The sequence below is a fragment of the Nyctereutes procyonoides genome, unplaced genomic scaffold (assembly GCF_905146905.1).
Source record: "Nyctereutes procyonoides isolate TBG_1078 unplaced genomic scaffold, NYPRO_anot_genome, whole genome shotgun sequence".
NCBI lineage: Eukaryota > Metazoa > Chordata > Mammalia > Carnivora > Canidae > Nyctereutes > Nyctereutes procyonoides.
The window spans coordinates 779,832-802,535 of NW_026575022.1; the positions used below are offsets into that span (position 1 = coordinate 779,832).

Genomic DNA, 22,704 nt, shown 5'->3' on the forward strand with positions numbered 1-22,704 from the left:
AAATGCCGCAGTCACCGCTATCTGAGTCCCACGTTCCGTATCTGTCATCATTTTCAACTCTGGCGGACTTGGGACTCCAAGAGGGTCGTGCAGCCTCGGTGACATCCTGTGGGAAGGAGTCTGGGGCGCGGAGGAGGGCCCCGTCCTCTGGCCTCTGCCCGCCTCCCAACCCAAAGCAAGCTGCTCCCGGATCCCCTAACTTCAATTCCTGTGAAAGTCCTGTTCCCTTATAAGAGCGGAGCGTCGTGTTCGTGACATGCATATGCCATTACGAGGCCTTCGCAAGCCCTTACCCAGATTGCACCATTCAGGGCCTTAACACTGATCCTGATCTTAAAAGAAGTCGTCCCCCCTCCTTCCCTGGGCGGTGCCGGGGAGGCAAGCGGGTGTCTTCTGTGGAGAACAGGGAAGGCCAGAGGCAGGCCGGGGGTGGGGGGGGGAGGGTGGGGGGTGGGGGGGGTGGGGACCTGAGTGGTCATTTCCCGGGGCCTCTGGGTGCGCGTGTGTGTGAGTGCGCGCGCGCTAAAGATAACTGAAGACAGTTCTCAAAATATAAATCACGAAATCACGCAGCTGAAACCGATTGCGATTGTCCTGTCTGTCCACCAAGGGAACCGCAACCGAGGGAGCTCCCTGCCCCCGCGGGGACCCACCCGGGCGTCAGGGGCGACCCGACCCGCGTCCCACCGCCGTCAGACTGGCAGGGGCTGGGAGCGGCTGCGGCCCCGGCCCGCGTGTCCCGCGTCCCGCGTCCCGGCCGCTCACCGGGGGGGGGGGGTGCCTGGGGTGTGTGAGCCCGGCCGTGACTCCTTACCCGCCCCTGCACCCGGGGCACTCCCGGGCTGGGGCGCGCCCCGCTCCCAGCGGGGCCCCACCGTGCAGCCCTGCCCCGTGCCCGGAATCCCCGGGCCACCTGTGCTCCGAGGCCCGGAGAGCACCTGGCGGGGCCTCACCGCGGCGCCTGAGCGTCGGGCGGGACGCGGCGCGGGACTAGCGCTCGGGGTCCGTCCCGCCGCGCGAGCGGCTCCGAGTCCGTCCGAACGAGCGGCCCCGGCTCCGCACCGCGCCCCTGCAGGCTCCTGCGCGCGGCGAGCAACGCCGAGGGGCTCCCCGGGGCCCGCGCGCGCTCCCGTCCCCCGCGCCGCCCCGCGCCGCCCCGCGCCGCCGCCACTTGTGGATCCCCGCGCCCCGCCCCCGCCCCCGGGCCCTCCCCCCGCCCCGCCCCCCGCCCCCCGCCCCCGGCGGCGCTAGGACCCGGCAGCCCGGCCGCGCGGGGACCGCCGCCAGGCTCCTCCCGCCTCCGAGGGGGACCCGCCGGCGGCCGCGAGCCGAGCATGGTAGCTCGGGCGGCGGTCGCAGCGCCCCCGTCGCAGCCGCGCTCCGCGCAGATGTGCGCCTCTCGCTGCCCGGTGCGCCGGCATCATGGGCTGTCACCCCTGCGTCCTCCTCCTGCTCGGCTGCGCCGTCCTCGGCTGCCGCGCCGCGCTGACCCTGCCGCCCCCCAACGAAGGTAGGTCAGCAGGTGCGCCGCTGCACCTTCCCGGCCGGGTCCTCCGCACCTTCCCGGGCGGGTCCTCCGCACCTTCCCGGCCGGGTCCTCCGCACCTTCCCGGGCGGGTCGTCCGCACCTTCCCGGGCGGGGTCGTCCGCACCTTCCCGGGCGGGGTCGTCCGCACCTTCCCGGGCGAGTCGTCCGCACCTTCCCGGCCGGGTCCTCCGCACCTTCCCGGGCGGGTCGTCCGCACCTTCCCGGGCGGGTCGTCCGCACCTTCCCGGGCGGGGTCGTCCGCACCTTCCCGGGCGGGTCGTCCGCACCTTCCCGGGCGGGTCGTCCGCACCTTCCCGGGCGGGTCCTCCGCACCTTCCCGGGCGGGTCCTCCGCACCTTCCCGGGCGGGTCCTCCGCACCTTCCCGGGCGGGTCCTCCGCACCTTCCCGGGCCGGGTCGTCCGCACCTTCCCGGCCGGGTCGTCCGCACCTTCCCGGCCGGGTCCTCCGCACCTTCCCGGGCCGGGTCCTCCGCACCTTCCCGGCCGGGTCGTCCGCACCTTCCCGGCCGGGTCCTCCGCACCTTCCCGGGCCGGGTCCTCCGCACCTTCCCGGGCCGGGTCCTCCGCACCTTCCCGGGCCGGGTCCTCCGCACCTTCCCCGGCCGGGTCGTCCGCACCTTCCCGGACAGGTCCTCCGCGGGGGGCCCGGGAACGTGCTCTTGGGGTCGCCGCCTCCCGAGCCTTGACAGCGGATTTTGGATGGCCCGGACCGAAAATGTGGTTTTGATCTGATACCAGTTCGAGCAATCACCTCGTTTGCCAATTTTAAGCCGAAAAGAAAGGACAATCCTCCAGTTTCACGACCCAAGATGCGGGTTGAATGTGCCAAGTGGCCGTGGCAGTGTTCCCTTCCTCCTCTCTGGGAAGTTCAAGGGAGAATCGGACCCTCGTCGCCAGATCCCTGGGTACAGGTGATGGCAGGTTGGTCCTCCTTGGGACCGGGCGTTGAGCAAGGGACGAAGGGGACCTCCGAGTTTGTGGACGCGGGGGGGGGGGGGTTATGTGGCATCTGCAGCGCCGCGCGCTGTGTGTCCCGCCAGGCGACGGCTGGCGCTGCGGCGCGGGTTCTAATGAGCGGCATATGCCACATTAACATGAGTGATATTTGCGGGAATCGCAGTAAGCTTAGGTTGGATTCTCTTTGTTTAAGGGCTTACGTACGAATAAGGGACCGCATATGATGAAAAGTGACAAGCTCCTGGGTAGGCACGGTAAATGACTGAACAGCAAATTAAGAAAGAACGTCCGAATGGAGCAAATGGCATTCCCTGACGTTGGGCTATTTATTTTCCTGCTGATGGGCATTCTTCCCTTTTCAGTGGATCAAAGTGCAAGTGTGATCTTGACGACACCAATGTTTCCTGCAAGACTGTGCATTTGATGGATAACGTTGCCTTTTTCGTGTATACCTTTTGTCACCTATTCCTAATGATTTGTGAATACAATGACTGACTCTTAAGACAAAGTTCCCTAAATGATTGATTGCTTTAAAGCAACACTTACAGCTTTGATTTCTTCTTGATCATTTTGGACTGGTAACAATGGCATTGAACGATTCATTTTGCGATTTAGCGATACTGAACAACGATGTCAAAATGTGTCACCATATACTCTGTCACTAAAAGTACATTGGCAAGCCAATGTATATGATATGGATTATTTTAAAGACACGTAAATACTCAAAATATTTAGAAACTTCTTAATTAGATCTAAAAACTGCCTCTCGTATCTGGTGACCTACTTTCATTGCTAATAGACTAGTTTAATTTTGTCCTTTCCTTAGTGACTGCCTTTATCAGTTTGGCAGATTTCATTACATTTTTCTGTTTCTCTTTTTTCACTGGGAAAGTGAAAAATTCTAAAATATAAGGATCAAGAAAATCATCTAATCACCTCTAAGTGACTTTCTTTTTTTTTACAAATCAAAATAACATCTCTATTTGAAAGTAATGGTTGATCATTTTTCATTGAATGAGAGGCAAGAGTAATCATTTGTATAATGAGTAACATATCAGTAAGCTGAAATTATTATTTACTTAATCTTATTTTTAAAGATATTTAAGAATTGACGATAACTACAAGTAAAGTAATATTATTCCTTTATCGCCATGATAAATTGTATTTCTCCAGATGGAATATTTATAAACTATTTGGATAATGGGTTTTACTGAAATAATAATGCACAGGGATAGAGCTGAGAGTCAAGATTTTTTGTGGAAAACATAACCTTTCAGTATACTGCAAGAGAAAGAGAAGACCCTTTAAACTTATTTATGCTCACATAAAACTACTGAATATTAATTTAATGAAACAGGAGTAATCAAATGTAAATTGCTTTTAAGCCAGACTGTATGTTTCAGTATATAATGTATATATTATTATGTGGGCAGGGTTGTATATAGAAAGGGAAATATTTGCAGAAAACTGGCAAAATTACATTTAATTTGTTTGGATAAACGTTTATCCATTGTTCATGGGATTATTCTTTCCAGATCATGTCCTATGGGTAGTGTCTCCTTTCCCTCCTGAGGTCTTGAAAGGAAGTTTTTTTTTTTTTTTTTAAATAATTTTTATTGGTGTTCAATTTACCAACATACAGAATAACACCCAGTGCTCATCCCGTCAAGTGTCCCCCTCAGTGACCGTCACCCATTCACCCCCACCCCCACCCCCTGCCCTCCTCCCCCTCCACCACCCCTAGTTCGTTTCCCAGTGTTAGGAGTCTTTATGTTCTGTGTCCCTTGAACGGAGGTTTTAAAACAAAATTTAAAATGAATGATTTAACTTGAGTAATATTTGAGTGAAATTTTAAATATTAATGCAATAGCTTAAATCTTAGTAGTTGAATTGAACAACATGAAAAGTGAAAAATCCAGGAATTGTGCCAAGTTTTTCATGCAATTCTAACAACGTCACTTGAATAGAAAGTAAAATGCTTCTGAAAATTCATATATTGGGTGGAAGTAATATTGATAGAATGAATCTGGTTAATATAGCTTTCTGATATAGATTTTGAGAACTGAGATATAAAATACTAAGTTGCATTTAAAATACGAGGCTAAAATTTTATTTCAACACTGTGGAAAATTTAGTAAAAATTATTAGAACCTATTTCATAATCTGTTATGAAGTTAGGCATGATGGAATTAAAAGGGAACAAAATGAAGCCATTGAGTTGTTTTCCCTAGTGTGATTTTTTAAAATTTGAGATTTGATAACCAAAAATCAGCATTAAAATGCCCATGGGCCTATGATTGAAAAGTTAAAAACAAACTTAGAAAAAGTTCAATCTGAATTTTCCTCTTATTGACCCAGTTACAAATAACTTTTTATTATGCTTTCAAGAAAATGATTCCAGGTGACACTCAATCACTGGCCTCCTCAATGATAATAGATTATTCGTAGTTTCTGGGATCACTTAAACTAACAATTGGCCTATATACTTAAACAGAAACTTTATTAAAGCTGCATAGAACTTTGTTAAAAATCTTATCAGGTCTCTGTTTACATGATATACCAATAAAAGACTTCTAGTGGGAAATGAACTACTCATGGCAAAGTGGGATCGCTACACTATGTGTTCCTTAAAAAGTTCATTTATTTGCTCCCTATTCCGATCCCAAATGGATGATAATGATGGTAAATGAAAAGAACTTTGAAAAGAGGTAGGAACTTGAGTAACATATCAATCTTTTTAGCAATGGATACTCTCTTTAAGTACTTTCCTACGTTTGAAAGAGTCTGAGGCAGAATGAACTGCTTATTCTCAGTACATAAACACTAAATCATTTTTCTATCCAAAAGCATTTGTAAATCAGATTAACAATTACCCATAGAGCTCTTTACATTGGAAATCAGAGTTTTCAAAATAAAAGTAAATAAAATTAAATCTGCTTATTTATATACTACTTATTTTGGGAGACTTTTACTGGAGTGGCTGGGACACTGCATGTATGAAGTATATGATACTGAACATAAATCTCCCAAGTACTAAAGGCGACTATGTGATTGTTTGAACCTTAAAGGTAAAATGTGCAAATGAACACTGTATGCTTTCCTTTGACATTTAAGCCAATGTTGGAGACAAACATTTAAACAATGGATTATTCCTCTTTTTAAAAATTATTATAAATTGGCATCACTTTTCATATATAAACACTTATCCTCAACTAATAATACATTGTGATTGAAATATTTATAGAGACTAAGCTGTCATATCTTTATAGGTTTTTTTTTTTTTGAAGAGGGTTTACATTTGCTCTTAATAGCATTTCATCACGCTAGACTAAATAATTGAATGCATTATACATTTTTGTAATTTAATAGCTTCCCTAATAGCACCCCCACCCCCCAATAGTTATAACTCTGCTATTTGCCTGAAGGTAGGAGAAACCTTAATTTCACTATTTTATAACCCACAACAGTTAACACTTGACCTAGGTCATTAACAGGATTATCAGCAAATTTGTTTAAGCTTTTACTGACAACCTGAATTGCTACGATAATATTTTGATTGTGCCGGAAAGAAACTTCTCGTAACCTCTCAAAATCTATCCTGAAATTAATTCATTTTGAATCTGTATCTTCCCAACAGCAACTAATATTGATAATAATTCAATTGGGAAAAATATCCATTCTCCTCACTCTTATGTTTCATATATTACACCATTCTAGTCCTTGTCATAAGTGAGCAATTAAAAATTCTTTTATTAAATAATAAATATTCTGGCAATGGCAATAACAATAGATTTATAAACACAAACCAGGTATCTAATTTTCAATTTTATACTTTTTTATTATTGGTACTCTAGTTGATACCACTTTTCTGCTTATTTTAAGACTTAAGGTCAATTGGATATATTTATAACTCAGAAACAACTGGAACTATAAAAGGGAAACCACATATAATAATACACCATTGCCACGTGTTACATCATGGTTGTTTTTACATAAAGTTGTCCTTTCCATGAAATGCTAGAAATTGGGAGCAAAAATGAAAGGCACTGAAAATCAACGTAAAAAATTTCAAACAAAATATTGTACACAATCAAAACCTGAAGGCATTTTTTTTTAACATTGTTAGGAAGTTTCATGTGAAGTTTTTAAATTGAATATAATTATGGTTTGCGCCTTGCTCATACAAACAGTTTAGTAGTTTCACCTTCACTCTTAAGAAACTTAATATCTTTAAAGAAAAAATTTAGTAAAATTCTTTATTGCATTTTTATACTATCCACATATCAATATTCAGATTTTGGTGTGTTTTCTTTAATACCCCACTTGTAATAGTTTCTCACAGTAACTTTCTTTATAAAGTGCCCTAAATGTTAGAATTGTTTCTGAAGCTTTGGAATTTTTCTGAAATAAAATATATGCAATCTTTAAATATCAAATAATCAGTTACATCTGCAAAGGATTTTTAAAGGCAAAACATATTTCCACAGTATATTTGATTTACTAACTTCAACACAAATGGAAAGAACAAGAACTGTTCTTGAGAGTTACATTTTCCAAGTCATAAAATCTTCAAGAAAATATTAATAAAGCTTTCCACAAATCATCAAAACTCGATAAGTTTTTACAGACATTTACTCACCAAGAAATCTATGATGTGGGTTACCTTTGATTTTATTAGTCATTCCCCATGATTTTGTTTGGCATAAATGCTAGATGTAAGGAAAATATGTATCTCTTGGAAGAACACTAGATTCACAAATCATTTTCTGTCAAGATCCTCAACTTTATTTTCTAACATACACACTTTTTCTTTAAAACATTTAATAAACCTCGTTCTTTTAATTCCTGTTTGATAAAAGATGTAGAAAAACAGATGCAGGTGTCCCCCACCCCCCCCCACACCCGCCTCCCTCTTGGGTTCTGTTTTCAGAGATCTGGATTTTATCAGCAGGGAGGGTCACTGCAGGGCTTTTACAAAGTGGACAAGTAGCTTTCCACAGATTGTTCAAATAAAGGGATGACTGGTGGTGTGAAACATTCATTGTGTCATTCATCCAGGTACTCCCAAAAGTAGGACTTGAAATTTGCTGCTCGAAAATCGGAAACCTTAGACAATTCTTCCCTGATGACTTAAGAAATAAAAGCAACGTCGTAACTTTTATGAAATGCAACTTTTATGAAATGCAAAGGGTTTTCAAGCCACAAATCACGCTGGGAAGACACTCCCGGTGGGAATCAGGGCGTGGGGGCATAAGCCCCCCTTCATTTTGCCCTCTGGGTCTGCTACAAGCGGCCTGGTACCAGGTAGTTCGAACACTGGCCCTGGCAGGAAGTTCTCTCCTGGAAAAGTAGGGAAGTCGGCAGATTTCGCTTTGCCTCCTCTCGGCTTTCTTTGAAATACAGAAGGGTGGTCGTTTACAAAGGAAACAAAGACTTTGGAAGTGGAAAGAGTAAAAAGTTCATTAGAAAGGTGGAGGGAGATGTGCAAAGGCCCCAAAACCAACGTTAATGCTAGATACTTTGCTTCAGGAGAAAATATTCATCACTTCGAACATGTGGCTAATCCATTTTCATTAAAGCCCTGAGCACCTGCCCCTGAAGAAAAAGAGGGGGGGGGGTCTGCGTGGCCGCTCCCTCCCCAGCGCGCACTGCCCCGGTTCTTCGGCAGCAGAGACGGTCTCAGCGGGGACCGCCCGCCCGCAGGCCCCTCCCTCCGGGTCCCGGCCCCGCCCGTCGCCGCGCAGGATCCCACGCGGGCCGGGCCGGGCCGGGGCGGGGCGGGGCGGGGCGGCGCGGCCCCTTCCCTCGCGACCCCCGCCTGCCGCGCGGTCCCGGGGACGCCGGACGCGCCCTCAGGACTCGGGGCGCCCCTGGCAGCGCCCCCGCACCTGCACCGCCCGCGGCCTCGCGGGCCGCACCGGCTCCGGCTCCGGCTCCCGCTCCCGCGGAAGGGCGGCGGGGGAAGGCTCCTCTCCGGTCTGCGCCCCCGGCCTCCCGCAGCCGAGCCCCCGCCGCCGCCGCCGCCGCCTCCCGCCGGGCGGGCCGGGCGCTGTCAGCCGGCGGAGGGCGCAGCCAGCGGCGCGGGGCGGCTCCCAACCCGGCGCCGGCTGGACCCGGGGCGCGGGCGACGTGCGCCCTCTGCCAGCTGCCGCCGAGCCGCGGGCGCCGAGGGGCGGAGACCCCCTGCCCACCTGGCCCCGCCTCCCCGCCTGATCCTCCTGCTCACCTGGGCCCGCCTCCGCGCCTGGCCCCGCCTCCCCACCTGATCCTCCTGCCCACCTGGCCCCGCCTCCCCACCTGATCCTCCTGCTCACCTGGGCCCGCCTGCCCACCTGGGCCCGCCTCCCCGCCTGATCCTCCTGCTCACCTGGGCCCGCCTCCCCACCTGGCCCCGCCTCCCCGCCTGATCCGCCTGCCCACCTGGCTCCGCCTCCCCACCTGGCCCCGCCTCCCCGCCTGATCCGCCTGCCCACCTGGCTCCGCCTCCCCACCTGGCCCCGCCTCCCCGCCTGATCCGCCTGCCCACCTGGCTCCGCCTCCCCACCTGGCCCCGCCTCCCCGCCTGATCCTCCTGCTCACCTGGGCCCGCCTCCGCGCCTGGCCCCGCCTCCCCACCTGATCCTCCTGCTCACCTGGGCCCGCCTCCCCGCCTGGGGCCGCCTCTCCACCTGATCCTCCTGCTCACCTGGGCCCGCCTCCGCGCCTGGCCCCGCCTCCCCACCTGATCCTCCTGCTCACCTGGGCCCGCCTCCCCGCCTGGCCCCGCCTCCCCACCTGATCCGCCTGCCCACCTGGGCCCGCCTCCCCGCCTGATCCTCCTGCTCACCTGGGCCCGCCTCCCCACCTGGCCCCGCCTCCCCGCCTGATCCGCCTGCCCACCTGGTCCCGCCTCCCCACCTGGGTCCGCCGCCACACCTGGGTCCTCCGCACCGCGAGCTGGGTCCGGAGCCCTCGCTCGGCCAGGTGGGCCCTGACTCCGGCAGGAGGCTGGGCCCGGGATGTTGGGGCGCCCGCACCCCCAGCGCCCTCAGCCCGGCCTTGCGCGCGGCACCTCGGAGCCAGGCCCGGCAGGTGCCGCGGGCCCGTCCTGCCGCCTCCGGAGCCCCCGCGGTGTCGGGGGCCGGCGCCGCCAGCTGCTGTGCGGGGACCCCGCCAGGGCCCGCCCTCCCGCCCGCCCGCCCGCCCGCCCGCCCTGCCGCCGCGCCCCGTGGCTGTTGGCGGCTCTTCCGGACGCCTCTCCTTTGGCCGTTCAGTCGCTTAGAATAGAGAGAGGCGCCCCCCGCCCGGTTCCGAGGCCGCCCGGAGCCCCCCCGGGGGCCACAGGCTCCTGCGCTTCGCCGCCTCGAGCTTGCGCTGGGCCTTGGGCACTTCCCGGGAAGGCGGGTTGCTGGGTCCCGGGGACTCGGGGGCTGAGGCGGCCGGACGCGGTGCGCGGAGCCGCCCTGCTGCAGAGCCCCCGCGTCGCGCTCGCTCGCTGGGCGCGGGCCCGTCCTGCCTGCAGCCCGCGGCGGGAACCACGGCCCGGCCCCTCCGCGGTCTCCGGGAGAAACCGAGGAGAGCACGGACGGTGCAGCGGCAACCGAGCCAGGTCCTCCCCTCTTGGCCTTGATTCCAGCCCCGAGTCCGCTCAGGGTCACCGGTGCCCAGGAGTGGCGGGAAGCACCGGTTTGGGGCCTTGCTCCTACTGACTGGCTAATTTGTCCTGGGACTTTACAAGAATAACCTAGAAATACCCAGAGTAACGGGAAGGAAACCGTGCTTCCGAGTACTTAAAAAACTGCTTCAACGAGTACTTAGAGGGATCCCTGGGTGGCGCAGCGGTCTGGCGCCTGCCTTTGGCCCAGGGCGCGATCCTGGAGACCCGGGATCGAGTCCCACGTCGGGCTCCCGGTGCATGGAGCCTGCTTCTCCCTCTGCCTATGTCTCTGCCTCTCTCTCTCTCTCTCTGTGACTATCATAAATAAATAAAAATTAAAAAAAAAAGAGTACTTAGAAACTGCGCAGGTTCATGCACTCCTCTAAGGTTTGATGATTATCTGCATGGGTGGGGGACGCACCAAGAAAATAATTCAGGGAATAGGAGAAAATGTCTGTGCGTCCTGTTCTTCACACAGTCTTACCTCCGTCTTTCCTCCCTGACACTCACACAGTCCCTGCCTCGAGCTGGAAAGAAGGTTTTTTTTTTTTTTTTTTTTTTTTGGTCAGGAATCCCATACACCGATTGTGATGCAACTGTCAGTATAATGCAAATATCACTATTTGAAGTTTTATGTAATGAAAACAGAGTGGGAATTAACTATTGGAATTGTTAAAGAAATCAGCACCGGGGAAAACAGAACGTGGCCTAAAAAGTCTACCTTTTATTCCCTGTGGAAACTTTTCCCTATTTCAGAGATAATTTATAAATTACTTAAGATGAGAAAATAAATTACAATGATTTATCTGCTCTTTCATAAAAACACTTGTACTCTATTTAAGTGGAGGCATTGAGAAAAGGTAGCTAAAACAGGGTTTTGAAAGGTAGCAAATTAAGTTGGGGGCAATTATATTTTTCATGTGGGTACTTCAGCGCATATGTTTTACATTAATTGCTGCAATAAATTCTGTTAACCTGGCAAAGAGCAAAAACAGCATATTGATGACATTAGTCTTTCAAATCAGGAAGCTGCTTTTAGTATCTTGCTTTCTTCACTGTAATGTACCAAAAAAAAAAAAAAAACCCCAAAAAACAAAAAAACAAAAAAAAAAACAAACTAATGTGTGATCCCTTATGTTTCCAACAATGATTCAGCCACTCAATCTATTGCCACATTTTGCCAGAAGCAAAAGTAAAGGCTTAGGAACAAATCTTTTTTTTTTTTTTTTCTTGCTTCTGGATAATGAGAGTCAACAACTATCTTTGCTATTTTTAATTTTTTTTAAATTTATCTTTGAGTTTGCGGAGCTCTCTCATTCAGGAAAATGTAAACTTAACTTTAAAGTCTCCAAACTACTTGCCTCTTGTTTTAAAACAAAAATCTTGACTAATGGGGCACTTGGGGGGCTCAGGGATTGGGCATCTGCCTTTGGCTCAGGTCATGACCCTGGGGTCCTGGGATGGAACCCCACATTGGGCTCCCCCACAGGGAGCCTGCTTCTCCCTCTGCCTGTGTCTCTGCCTCTGTCTCTCATGAATAAATAAATGAATCTTTAAAAAAAAAAAAAAAAAACAACTTGACCAAGTACATAGAATGTCTCAAAAGGTACAGGAGCAAAGAAGAGATAAGCGAGTTAATTTCATTGCTCATTAATCAATATCAATATTCAAATGGTTTCATCTTGAATTTCCTATATGTTCATTAAGGTGACGCTAGTTTATCTTCTTCCAAATAATAAAGATAGATGAACAGATTCTACAGGCCCCGTAAAGAGTAATAACCTGCCCTTTACCCCCCTTCCCTTCCCTCCCTTGATGAAAATACAAGGCTTTAAAATTGACTTTTTGTCAATGATCAAGTTGGTTGGCTTCCAATCAGTATGAATTTTTTTTTTTTTTAGATGTTCTCTATCTACCTCAGGGTGACTAAAGGCAACAGAGAACAGCTTGTTAGTAGTTAACATGTATTGATTTCCTGATTTTCAAACCTAATTTAGCAATTAATACAAATCTGTAGGTTTTGGAAAGATGTATTTATTTATTGCGTGTAATGGTAGTCTTCACACTAAGGAGAAGTTACGCTGGGAAGCCAGTTTGCAGCACCGTGTGTCTATATGTGTGTGTGTCTGTGTCACCAATAGTATTGTCGTTGTGCAGATCAGAACTATCCCCACACCGTGGGCAGAATCTTATGAATGAATGTATGCCTTTTAGAATCAACATGTTATACAACTCTGTTTCCTGGGATTACAAATTGGTGATGAGGAAAAATAAAAATAACCATTTTTAAGTTATTTGTCAGTATCTAATTTTACAAATTTTCCCCACCTGGATCCCTTAATCTACCTATAATATTCAAAGATGGGATAAAGCTAGAGTTATGTACAAATTGTGATTTTTTTCCCCCTTTCACATGTCAGAACTATTTAGGGTTGGTTTTGCATTTTAACTGAATGTAAATAACTGGTATAATCATAGAAATTATAAATAGAAATTAAATCAGGTTGTTATTCTTTTATTAGGTATATAAACTCCATCAAATATAGCTATTCCTAAATATTGAAAATGTTTTTAAAGAAGCAGCATAAAAGGGAATAGTGTTTTTCCCTTGGTTTACTTTTATGATCTGGTTTACCATAGGTAAGTTAATGCTCATTTACATTAGATAATTCAAAAAAGATAAAATCAGATTTTATTGTGGTATTCTTAACATTTCTGATCTGAAATTTTAATGGTTTGATAGTCTTTGTTTTTTGAAAAATGATTTTTAGTCATAATTATATGATTTCATCTGAATGAACAGATTTCCTTAAACATTTGCATGTTGAATAAACCCATTTCTTTTCTCTTTTCTTTTTTTTAGGACTTTTTTTCTCATCTTTCCTTACAAGCAATGTCCAAAATTATCCCAAATGTTTAATATCCTTTAAAAATCTATATAGAATTAGAAAAGAAAAAAAAAACCTAAAAGGTATGTAAGATTAGTTGTATTCTTCTAAATCTCCCTTTCCAAAGGTGATCCTTTGGAAACTAATGAAGGTTATCTTATGTTTGCCCATGTTAGCAGTGGGTTTACTACTCTAACCTAATAGTGACAACTTAGAAACTCAAATTTGATTTCAAAGCCACAATTCTAAAAGCCATTAAAATTAATCAAGAAAAATGTTTTTAAAAACCCCTTATGTTCCATATTATATTTTGTTGTTTGTATTTATTTATTTATCAAACAGTGCACACCGGAATATTAGTTACATATTGGACTTTGGAAAAGAAGTCTTAGGGAAGGGTATACTTTCTGCCCTTGAAGACAACTTAGGTAGAACAGGTGACCACAGAATGAATATTTATATAAAGATTTTGTGTTTTCACGTAGATATAAAAATTAAGAAAAATGCAATATGACTCTTCAGAGGAGGGTGCAATTAACTTCCCAGAAAAGAGCACCTGGGATATAGAGATTTTTTAAAAAATATAAAAGTTAATAAGTTAAAAACAAGGGAGAGAAGATTAAGTGATTTGTCTAATGTCATGTGGTAGCATGATTATAATCCCAATTATTTTCCTGCCTATATCTAGAAAACTTTAAAAATAATTGGAATGGATGCATAAGTAAGCATATACAAGCACAAAGCACCTTTGAAAGTACTGAACAGGAGATCCTGGGTGGCTCAGTGGTTGAGCGTCTGCCTTTGGCCCAGGGTGTGATCCTGGAGTCCTGGGATTGAGTTCTGCGTCAGGCTCCCTGCATGGAGTTTGCTTTTCCCTCTGCCTGTGTCTCTGCCTCTCTCTCTCTCTCTCTCTCTGTGTGTGTGTGTGTTTCTCATGAATAAATAAATACAATCCTTATAGAAAAAAAAAAGTACTCAACATTCAGAAATAGCTCTTCTTAGTAAGCACAGATCTATGTCCATTGTAAATTGTGAGTAGGTGCATACTCATGTGTAAGAATATATGAGAAACAGACACGATCATATATCAAAAAAGAACCATCCCCAAATAGCAGCTTTTCCACACTACCGAGAAAAATCACATTGAGGTTTTTCTGAATTCTACTTTCTCCTGCAGTGACACGTTAAAAGTTTTCTATCACCAGCACTAATACTTTGTTTTCCTTGACACCATACTTCTAAGGTGGAAAGTTTTGAATTAAACTGATAAGCATGTGGCCGCTCATTGGATCCTTCGTGGACCTTTACTGAGACCCATATTTATATCTTGAGGAGTTTGTATGTGCGTATGTGTTTGTCTGTAGACACCGGTCATGGTGTGTGACATAAAGTCCAGATGAAGTTGTCCTCCAGAATATGATAGAGTCAAAGCTATACCTTGATTTTACTTTCCCAGAAATTTAAATCAATTTATTCTGCCATGGGTATCTTCTGAAATTAAAACAAAAACAAAAACAAAAACAAAAACAAAAAATAAACAAAAAAAACACAAAACACGGTTTGTGGCATAGAGATGTCCAGAGAAAGTCTTTAGATCGAAATTAAATTCTGTCTCGATGCTTTTTATTCTCGATGTTAAAATTTTGAACCAAATTTAACCAAGGGCTTCCAGGAATACTTTATTTCTCAAAGAAATGTTGTGGTAGAATGTTCTATTGAGCCAACTGTGCTTCTTCTGTTTCAGCTTCATAGCCATCATTCAATAATCCCTGTATGAACAGGTAGCTTTCATTTAGTAGTTGAAGGCTGATAATTAAGATTTTATGATTAAAAAAAAATCCATTCCAAGGCAGCCTCGATCTATGGTGTGAAGGCAAAATGTGTATACCGAGGCTGGCGTACCTGTTTGCCTTAGTGATTATTTTTATAATCATGTTAACATCTTTTCATTTTTCACTTTTTAATCTGTCAGAAAAGCCTTCCTGACTTAGAAATGAACAAGGGCTGTTCTTCCCGGAACGCTTTAAAAAAGCAAAATATGTCAAAAAACTACAATGTTAACATGAAACTTTTACATTTTGGGGAACACGTTTCGCTTGTCCGAATGGTTCGTAGTATGACAATCCACAGAAACGGAGGCGCTCTCCTAGGCGCTCGGGGAACGTTGCGGTGGGCCATCGGGGCTCATTCATGGTTTTCTCTGTAATAGGATGATATTAGATGACCTTTATGTTTCTCAGTTTCGGAAGGAGAAAAAAAGAGGAAGCTTTAACACAGCAGAAATAGCACAGGGTTTCCATTTACTGAAGTGCCCGGGTTTCAAGCAGAATTTTGGCCTGTGTTCCTGTTATTTCCTTGAACACCTCTAGTCACTAAAACACAGACATCTCCCTGCGAGGCGAGGTGTTGGAGGCCAAGGAGATGCCCCTGCTCTTGGCAAAGATGGAGAGGGGGCGGCTGATTACGGTTCCTCCTATGACTACGACCTGTATAGGCGTGAATTCAAGATCATTGCTCAGGAGGAAAAGCGAGTAAGAAAGAATAAGTTGGTAGCTTGCCTCTTACCCAGAAATCTGTGTATATCACGGAAATAAGCTATTAAAATGCCATGTTTCAAGAGAGATTTTTTTTCACAGAACCACCACCACTAGAGAATTATTATTATTTTTTAAAGGTTTTATTTATTTATTCATGAGAGACATAGAGAGAGAGAGAGAGGCAGAGACACAGGCAGAGGGAGAAGCAGGCTCCATGCCAGGAGCCCGACGTGGGACTTGATCCCGGGCCTCCAGGATCACACCCTGGGCCAAAGGCAGGCGCTAAACTGCTGAGCCACCCGGGGATCCCCTAGAGAATTATTTCTTTGACTTTTACATAATGATTTTAGGGCTAACGGGATGGAGAAATTATCGTAGACTAATATTTCCAGGAGACGAAATGCCTGTAGAACTTAACAGAGTTTATGGGAAGACGCATCTGCACGCAAGTTATAGTTGACTTCATTAATAATCTAAAAAAAATCATATAAGTTTTAGTCTACGAAGTACAATATTAACTCGATCTATTGAAACTTTAAAAAGCAAAATATGTGCCCTGACGTTTGTGTGGTGGCGTCACTGAAGGACCACGATAGTAATCAGGTCGGCCTCTATTTCAGGAGAGAAAAGCGTTACTAACCCCAGTTCTTGAGTGATTCGGTGTCAGATTCAATATGTTGTATTGCAGTGTTGGATTTTGTCGATGTGTCTAGAGAAATCACTCGCAACACGTTGACTTTCAAATTCCATGAGCTTTCTCTTTTTCTTATTTCCATTATTCTACGCTCAGACTGCTGCACAGCCGATCACAGGAGACTTGAGGTTATATCCTGGGAAGTCCTGGTTTAGCAATCATTCACTCTAAAGTGGCTCGTATTCTTAGATTCTGTGTTGTAAAGAAAAGGCACCATATAAACTCAAAATAATTGCTTTAAAAAAGTGTTTAGATGTTGCTATCCTATTCTGTTAGGTTCTATATTCATGGGAGATTTTAAATATAATTCAGAAACCCGAATGGTGTGGTTGTTAGTTAAGGTATTGATCGTACAAGAACACTGAGTCTGCATAGCGTGTTATGAACTTACGGTGGCTTTAAATGCACTTATATTATTTGATCACCGCCGCAGTATTGGGAGGTAACCAGGGCAGATGTAGTTATGTTCAACAGACAGCAGGATCAGAATCATGAGTAAAGACGCTATTGTGTTTTCCTCATTCGTGCTAAATGGAGTGCACTAAAAATTCCATTGCTGAGTAAATGGAATTTAATTAATCTATTACACTTATTTTAATCGACAGTGGGATATGATTCTCTTTGGCTTAGCTCTTTTCCTTTGAGTAGACACCAAATGCTGATGTGATTAGTCCAGTCCTTTTTCCCCTCATTATCATCAGAAAAAACTTAAGGGTATTTAGTTCTTTAGTTAACATCCTACATCCCAACGAGTCATTTATTAAATGGAGACAATATTCATATCCTCTTGGTCTCAAACAGTTTTTTCCTCTGGTTACTAGTATTGAAATTAAATCAGCCATTTGTCTTAGCATGTTGAGTGACACGTGGTCATCGTATTCAGTTATCACACATACACAAATGCATCGAACCATTTAGAACCTAAAGGCATTGTGACCCTGATGTAATGATTTATGAATACTGGCTTTGTAAACTCCTGCAAATCCTATGTAAAACTCAGAGAAATCAACTCATGACGGATAGAGCCATCCAACCAGCCTTCATCAATGGACCATATCTATCAGAATGAATATGTGTAAGATACCTTCATCTGAAGGTGAAGATGTATTCTCATGTTTCCAAAAATTCTCTAAGATTGATTAATCTGAAATATTATCTGTAACATTGATTAATTGATAGAGGGTTTTAAAAAATCACTTTTGACAGATAATTTCAATACAATTAAGCATACTGTTCATTTCCAAACTGATATCCTGGGAAATAATACCATTATGGAAATTGCACTGTGTAATCCATGCAGCAACTGTCTTCTTCTCTTATCTAAATATAATTACTTCTCATTGGGATTAATTTATTGTGAGGAAAAAAATCTTCAATCATTAAGGAATTCCAGTGTAATTAAGTTTATGTGCTTTTCTTTTATTAGCAAAACTTAGAGATTCTAACTTTGAAAATTTTATGACTTCTAACTTAATAATCAGGAGGATTTTTTTTTAAAAAAAAGATTTTATTTATTTATTCATGAGAGACACAGAGAGAGAGGCAAGAGACACAGACAGAAGGAGAAGCAGGCTCCATGCAGGGAGCCCGATGTGGGACTCAATCTCAGGACCCCAGGATCACGCCCTGAGCCAAAGGCAGATGCCCAACCACTGAGGCACCCAGGCGTCCCAATCAGGAGGATTTTTACATACTCATCTAGATCGCCAAATATCTTCCTTTAAAAAGCAGCGCTCGAAAATTCTAACAACTGTCAAATATATTATTTCTTTTACTTAACACTTTATTAAATTTATGCTTCTTGTTTTGGGGTGATTATAAGGTGGTACTTTTTTATGTCTCAGGAATACTTTATCAACACCACATGGGCCTGTTTATGCAGTGCATGTATTAACATTGTATTTTGATTTTTGTGTATATGGAGACTGGCAATGATTTCTGATTGTATTTATTGACTCACCTGCTCTGGTCTGTGTTAATAATACATGGTTATTTCGTGGACACTTCCTCCACTAGTCAGTTGTGGGATTGCTTTCCGATTTAGATGAAGGATGAGGAAAAACCATAGTTTCCACTGTTTAATGGATCAACAATCAAAGTGAGCCTTTTATTATTAATTAAGCTTGAAGAATATTTTTATATTTTAATTTCTAATCCATTACAAATGAATACCCTCTGTGTTAAAAAAAAGTGATTTGTTTTTTTTTAAATACTATATTCAAAATGCCACCACATGCATGTTATATCTAATATTCAGCAGACTTTTTAATAACTAGTGCAAAGTTCTGAGTAAAATCATTAAAGCTTTTGGGTAACAACACTCTCTTTAAATAACTAAAGCTTATTCCAGAGATTTTTGTAAAACAGGGTTTTGTTTTGGTTTCTCCTGAAATTGTTAGTTACACATAAGTAGACAATTTATGTGGTATTAAAAAATAGTCATGCTGGATACAGACAATATAAAGATGTCCTGACAGACACAAACAGAAATAATGGTTCGCTATGGAAGCGTATTTAAGAAGCCCTTTCATAGTGAAACCATATGTAAATTTGCAAATTTAATCATCTTTGAAGTTATTTTGATATCACGTTAGCATTAATATTTCTTGTTTGCCTTTTTACTATTTCTTCTTTAAGCTTATAATCATTTTGTCAAAAATTATTCTCAGCGTTTTGAATATTGATCTATCATTATAAACAAGCACAGTTAAGGAAGCCAGAGAAACTTTGGTTCCTTAACTTTCCCCAGGATTGCTTTCCCTTCACCATTTCCTCCTTTTACTCTCATGCTCCTATCATGATAATAAAGAGTCCTGTGTTTTGAACATGATGATATTGTTGCATTAACAACAGACAATGTTAACTTGACAGAGGCAAATAGAAGTGATTTATTTCTCTTAACTGCATTTGTGTATTTGTGTTTTTTTTTTTTTTTTAGTCAATCTGCTGGATTCAAAAACAATTCAAGGGGAGCTGGGCTGGATCTCTTACCCGTCACACGGGGTGAGTTTGGTAAACTATTGAAGGGAAATGTGATTCTGTCCATTGTCTCGTAGGGAACAGAAGGAATTACTGGTCTGTTCTCTAAAATGAACACTTGTACTCTTGGTGACATGTTATGTTGATCAGTACATCCTGGCCATGGATTAAGAGCCAGATATTTGTGTTCAATGGAACTATTGAAAATTTTGAAGTTCTAATTTTTCTTTTGAATTTATCAGTTGCTTGATGGCACTAATTAAGCCTTTTAATTATTACTGGAATCATGTAGATGGTCATCTAACCTTTTTTTTTTTTTATGTGATCAAAAGAGATGCATTGAAAAGACATTTCAAATTCAAGTAACATTGAAAGTGTGTATTTGGGGACTGCAGGGTTGTGGTCTCAAAGGCAGCCTTGATGGTCATTCCAAGTAGGGTGTATTTGGCAACTGTATAAACTGTTGATTTCTTTGTCTTTATTTCTTAATTTGTTCCCAATGCCTTAATTTCTTCACTTAAAATGTCTGCAGCATGGCTAGATCAGCTTAAGACTAGGGAATTTTATTTTAAAAAAATTTGACTACCTTTAAATTTTAAAGTCTTTTTATGTCTTTCATACTTTACCAAGCCAGACACAGATTGTTAAAGTGTGCGGTATTTTTGTGACCCTAATGTTTCTGATAAGACTTTGCATGATAAAGTTTCTTTTCTTTCTTTTTTTTTTTTTCTGAAAAATTCTCCTCATTTGGAAAATTCTTGTTCTTACAAAACTGTGTAATAAGTGCCTAAATATCCCTTGTTTCCAAGTATAGCCCGTGGAAAATGCAAAATGCCACTTTGAAACACTTAGGATAGGAACAAATTTGTGTATTCTTTTTCTCATATTCTCGTCCTCTTTTCAAAGAGGTTATAGTTACTTCCACTTCATTTTGGTTTTCAGTCTTTAGATTTTTGTGCCTAAACATACTGATTTTTACGGTACTACCAGCTTCTTCTTCACCAGCGGATGTTTTACATCAGGGATACTTCATCTATCTGTCATCCTTAAATCTGTTTCTCTTCCTGGTACACCTTGACATTGACACAATGCCAAAACCTATCACATAATCAGGACTTGGTTAGTTGCTTTGGAGAGGAGAGTATGAAGTAAGCCAGGGTTTGGTTTTCCCATAGGTGTAAAAGGAATCAAGTGATTAGGATAAAAGCACATCCTGGGTAGTCATAAAGAGTGAATCAAAACTCCAGATTGAGCTGGAAAACTCATTTAAAACTAATCATCCTAAAGTCAAGACTAATTTTAATTCTGATTTTAGAAATTAGAGTTTTTCATTACGCCGTCAGATCATCTACTATAGAAACTGGCTGCCTCAGGATATATGAAAAGCAAAAACCACAGTGACATTTTACGAATAGATACTAGTAAATGCTTTGAAAAAAATCAATAAGAAATTAGCTTGTCTTTCAAAGCAGCAGTCTATTTCATGATTTCCTTTGAAGAAGGTGTAAAGAAAACAAATTTCTATATATTAAGGAATCTGGGGAGAATACTGCATAAATGAATTCATCTTACCATGTTAGTCTTGTAGATTTTGTGGTGGAACAAAGTTGACACTTCTGCATCCCGACACAAGTTGGGGATGAGGAGGAATGTTCCAGAACTCTACTACATGAGGTGCGGTACCTGCACCAACCTGCAGTATTAGTCCCCCAGAGATCCTTGGATATGCAGACTCTCAGGACCTGCCCCAGCCTTTCGGTATCAGAATCTGCATCTTACCATGGCCCCCAGGTGATTCCTGAGCACATTACATTTAAGAGACACCACTGAGGACAATCCACCTCTTGGCTTTTTCCATCTCTTGGCCAATTTCCTGCCTCATCTTGTCTACAAGTTCTTACGGTTTTACCAGCAAACAGTTTTCAGTTTCTCCTTTGGCTTTTTGTTGCCTCAGAGAGCCAGCCTCAGGAGCTTGGCTTCCTCTTCTTTGCTATCCTGGTGCATCTCCTTGTAGCCCTGTCTCTCCTCTTTCTGCGGCATAAATAGCCTAACACAGCTGACCAAGTTTTCTGAGTTATCAGTAAAACTTGCAGACCAGGGTAGAGAGGCAAATTATTGTCCTGTGGCGCTATGTGGTGTGTTTTTGCTTTAAATCGTATCCCTATATTGTGTTAACCATAATGTCCGTGAGGAAATAAGAAGCACTAGTTTGGAAAATGTTAGATTAATATTCATTTCTTCCTCAGAAACTGATGAAATTCTTGAGTAAAAGCACTGTGCAGTCAATTAAGGTTTGGGATTTAATATCCTTGCTTTTACGGTTGTTGATGCTTTTAGATTTAATTAATTATTTTTATTGCCTAACCGTTGCCATTTTCAGTATGACAAAAAATGGATTAATTTTGTGATTGTTTTATTTTTAAGGAAATAGTTTCCCTTTTAAAGGAAACAGTTAAAAATATTGTGATATTCCATTAAAAAATGTCACGTAATAGCTGGAAATAATATTGAACTTGTTAGTGTTTTAATTGACTAATCCTAATTAAAGAAGTGCATCTGTTTGTAAGTTAACTAAAATATAAATGTAAACTGTGGGGTAAAATTGTAGTAACAGTGTTATAACATATTGGATGACTGAGAATCCTGCTTTGTGTATGTGTTTGTGAGAGAGAAGATATTTAAATTCTACTCTCTTAGGATATTTCCATTACCCAGTACTGTGTTATTAACTATATTCACCGGGTTTTACATTAGATCCCCAGAGCTTACTCATCTTATAGTGAAAGTTTATAGTCTTTTACCTACTTCTTCCTTTCTTCCTATTTCTCCTACCTTCCAGCCCCAGAAAATGCTGTTTCTGTGGGTTTGACTAGGTTTTTTGTTTGTTTGTTTATTTATTCCACAAAATAGTTATATCTTACGATATTTATCTTTCTCTGGCTTATTTCATGTAGCATAATGCCATTAAGTTTCATGCATGTTGTTGGAAATAGCAGGGAAAATCCTACTCTTTTGATTTAGGGCAATGATTTTCAGTGCAATGGGGGTGGTGGGTTAGGTAGGAAGGCGATTTTGATTTTGCCCCATGGAAATATTTGAAAAATGTCAGGCATATTGTTGGTTGTCACGACTGGTAAGGCATACAAGGTCAGGGTGCTGCTAAACATCTTGAAGGAACAGGGCAGCCTCCCACAACGAAGAATTATCTGGTCCAAAATGACAGTGCCCAGGCTGTGAAACCTTTGCTTGGGGGATGAGTAATGTCACTCCCTCAGGAACTGTGGTCACTGGAAAGAGGCTGGAAGACTGTTGGCAACTTCTCTAAGCCTCAACCCTATTCCCATACAAATCCCAAATCTTTTGCAATATGAATTCTTTTTTTTTTAATGATTATATGCCAGAGCTATATAAAATTAATATATTTGGGGGGAAAGGTCCCAGAGTGACTCATTGCTTCATGTATG

The 22,704-nt window shown here is 43.6% G+C and overlaps 1 protein-coding gene across 1 annotated transcript in view; it reads left to right on the forward strand.

Annotated features, from left to right (window-relative positions):
* The first annotated feature begins 1,327 nt into the window (after nucleotides 1-1,327).
* Nucleotides 1,328-22,704, forward strand: part of EPHA3 (EPH receptor A3) — a 321,670-nt gene continuing 300,293 nt past the window's right edge. The window contains exons 1-2 of the mRNA XM_055342322.1: nucleotides 1,328-1,510; nucleotides 19,200-19,264. Of these exons, the coding sequence (XP_055198297.1) occupies nucleotides 1,423-1,510; nucleotides 19,200-19,264 (153 nt within the window). The 5' untranslated portion in view covers nucleotides 1,328-1,422. The remainder of the gene's footprint in view (nucleotides 1,511-19,199; nucleotides 19,265-22,704) is intronic.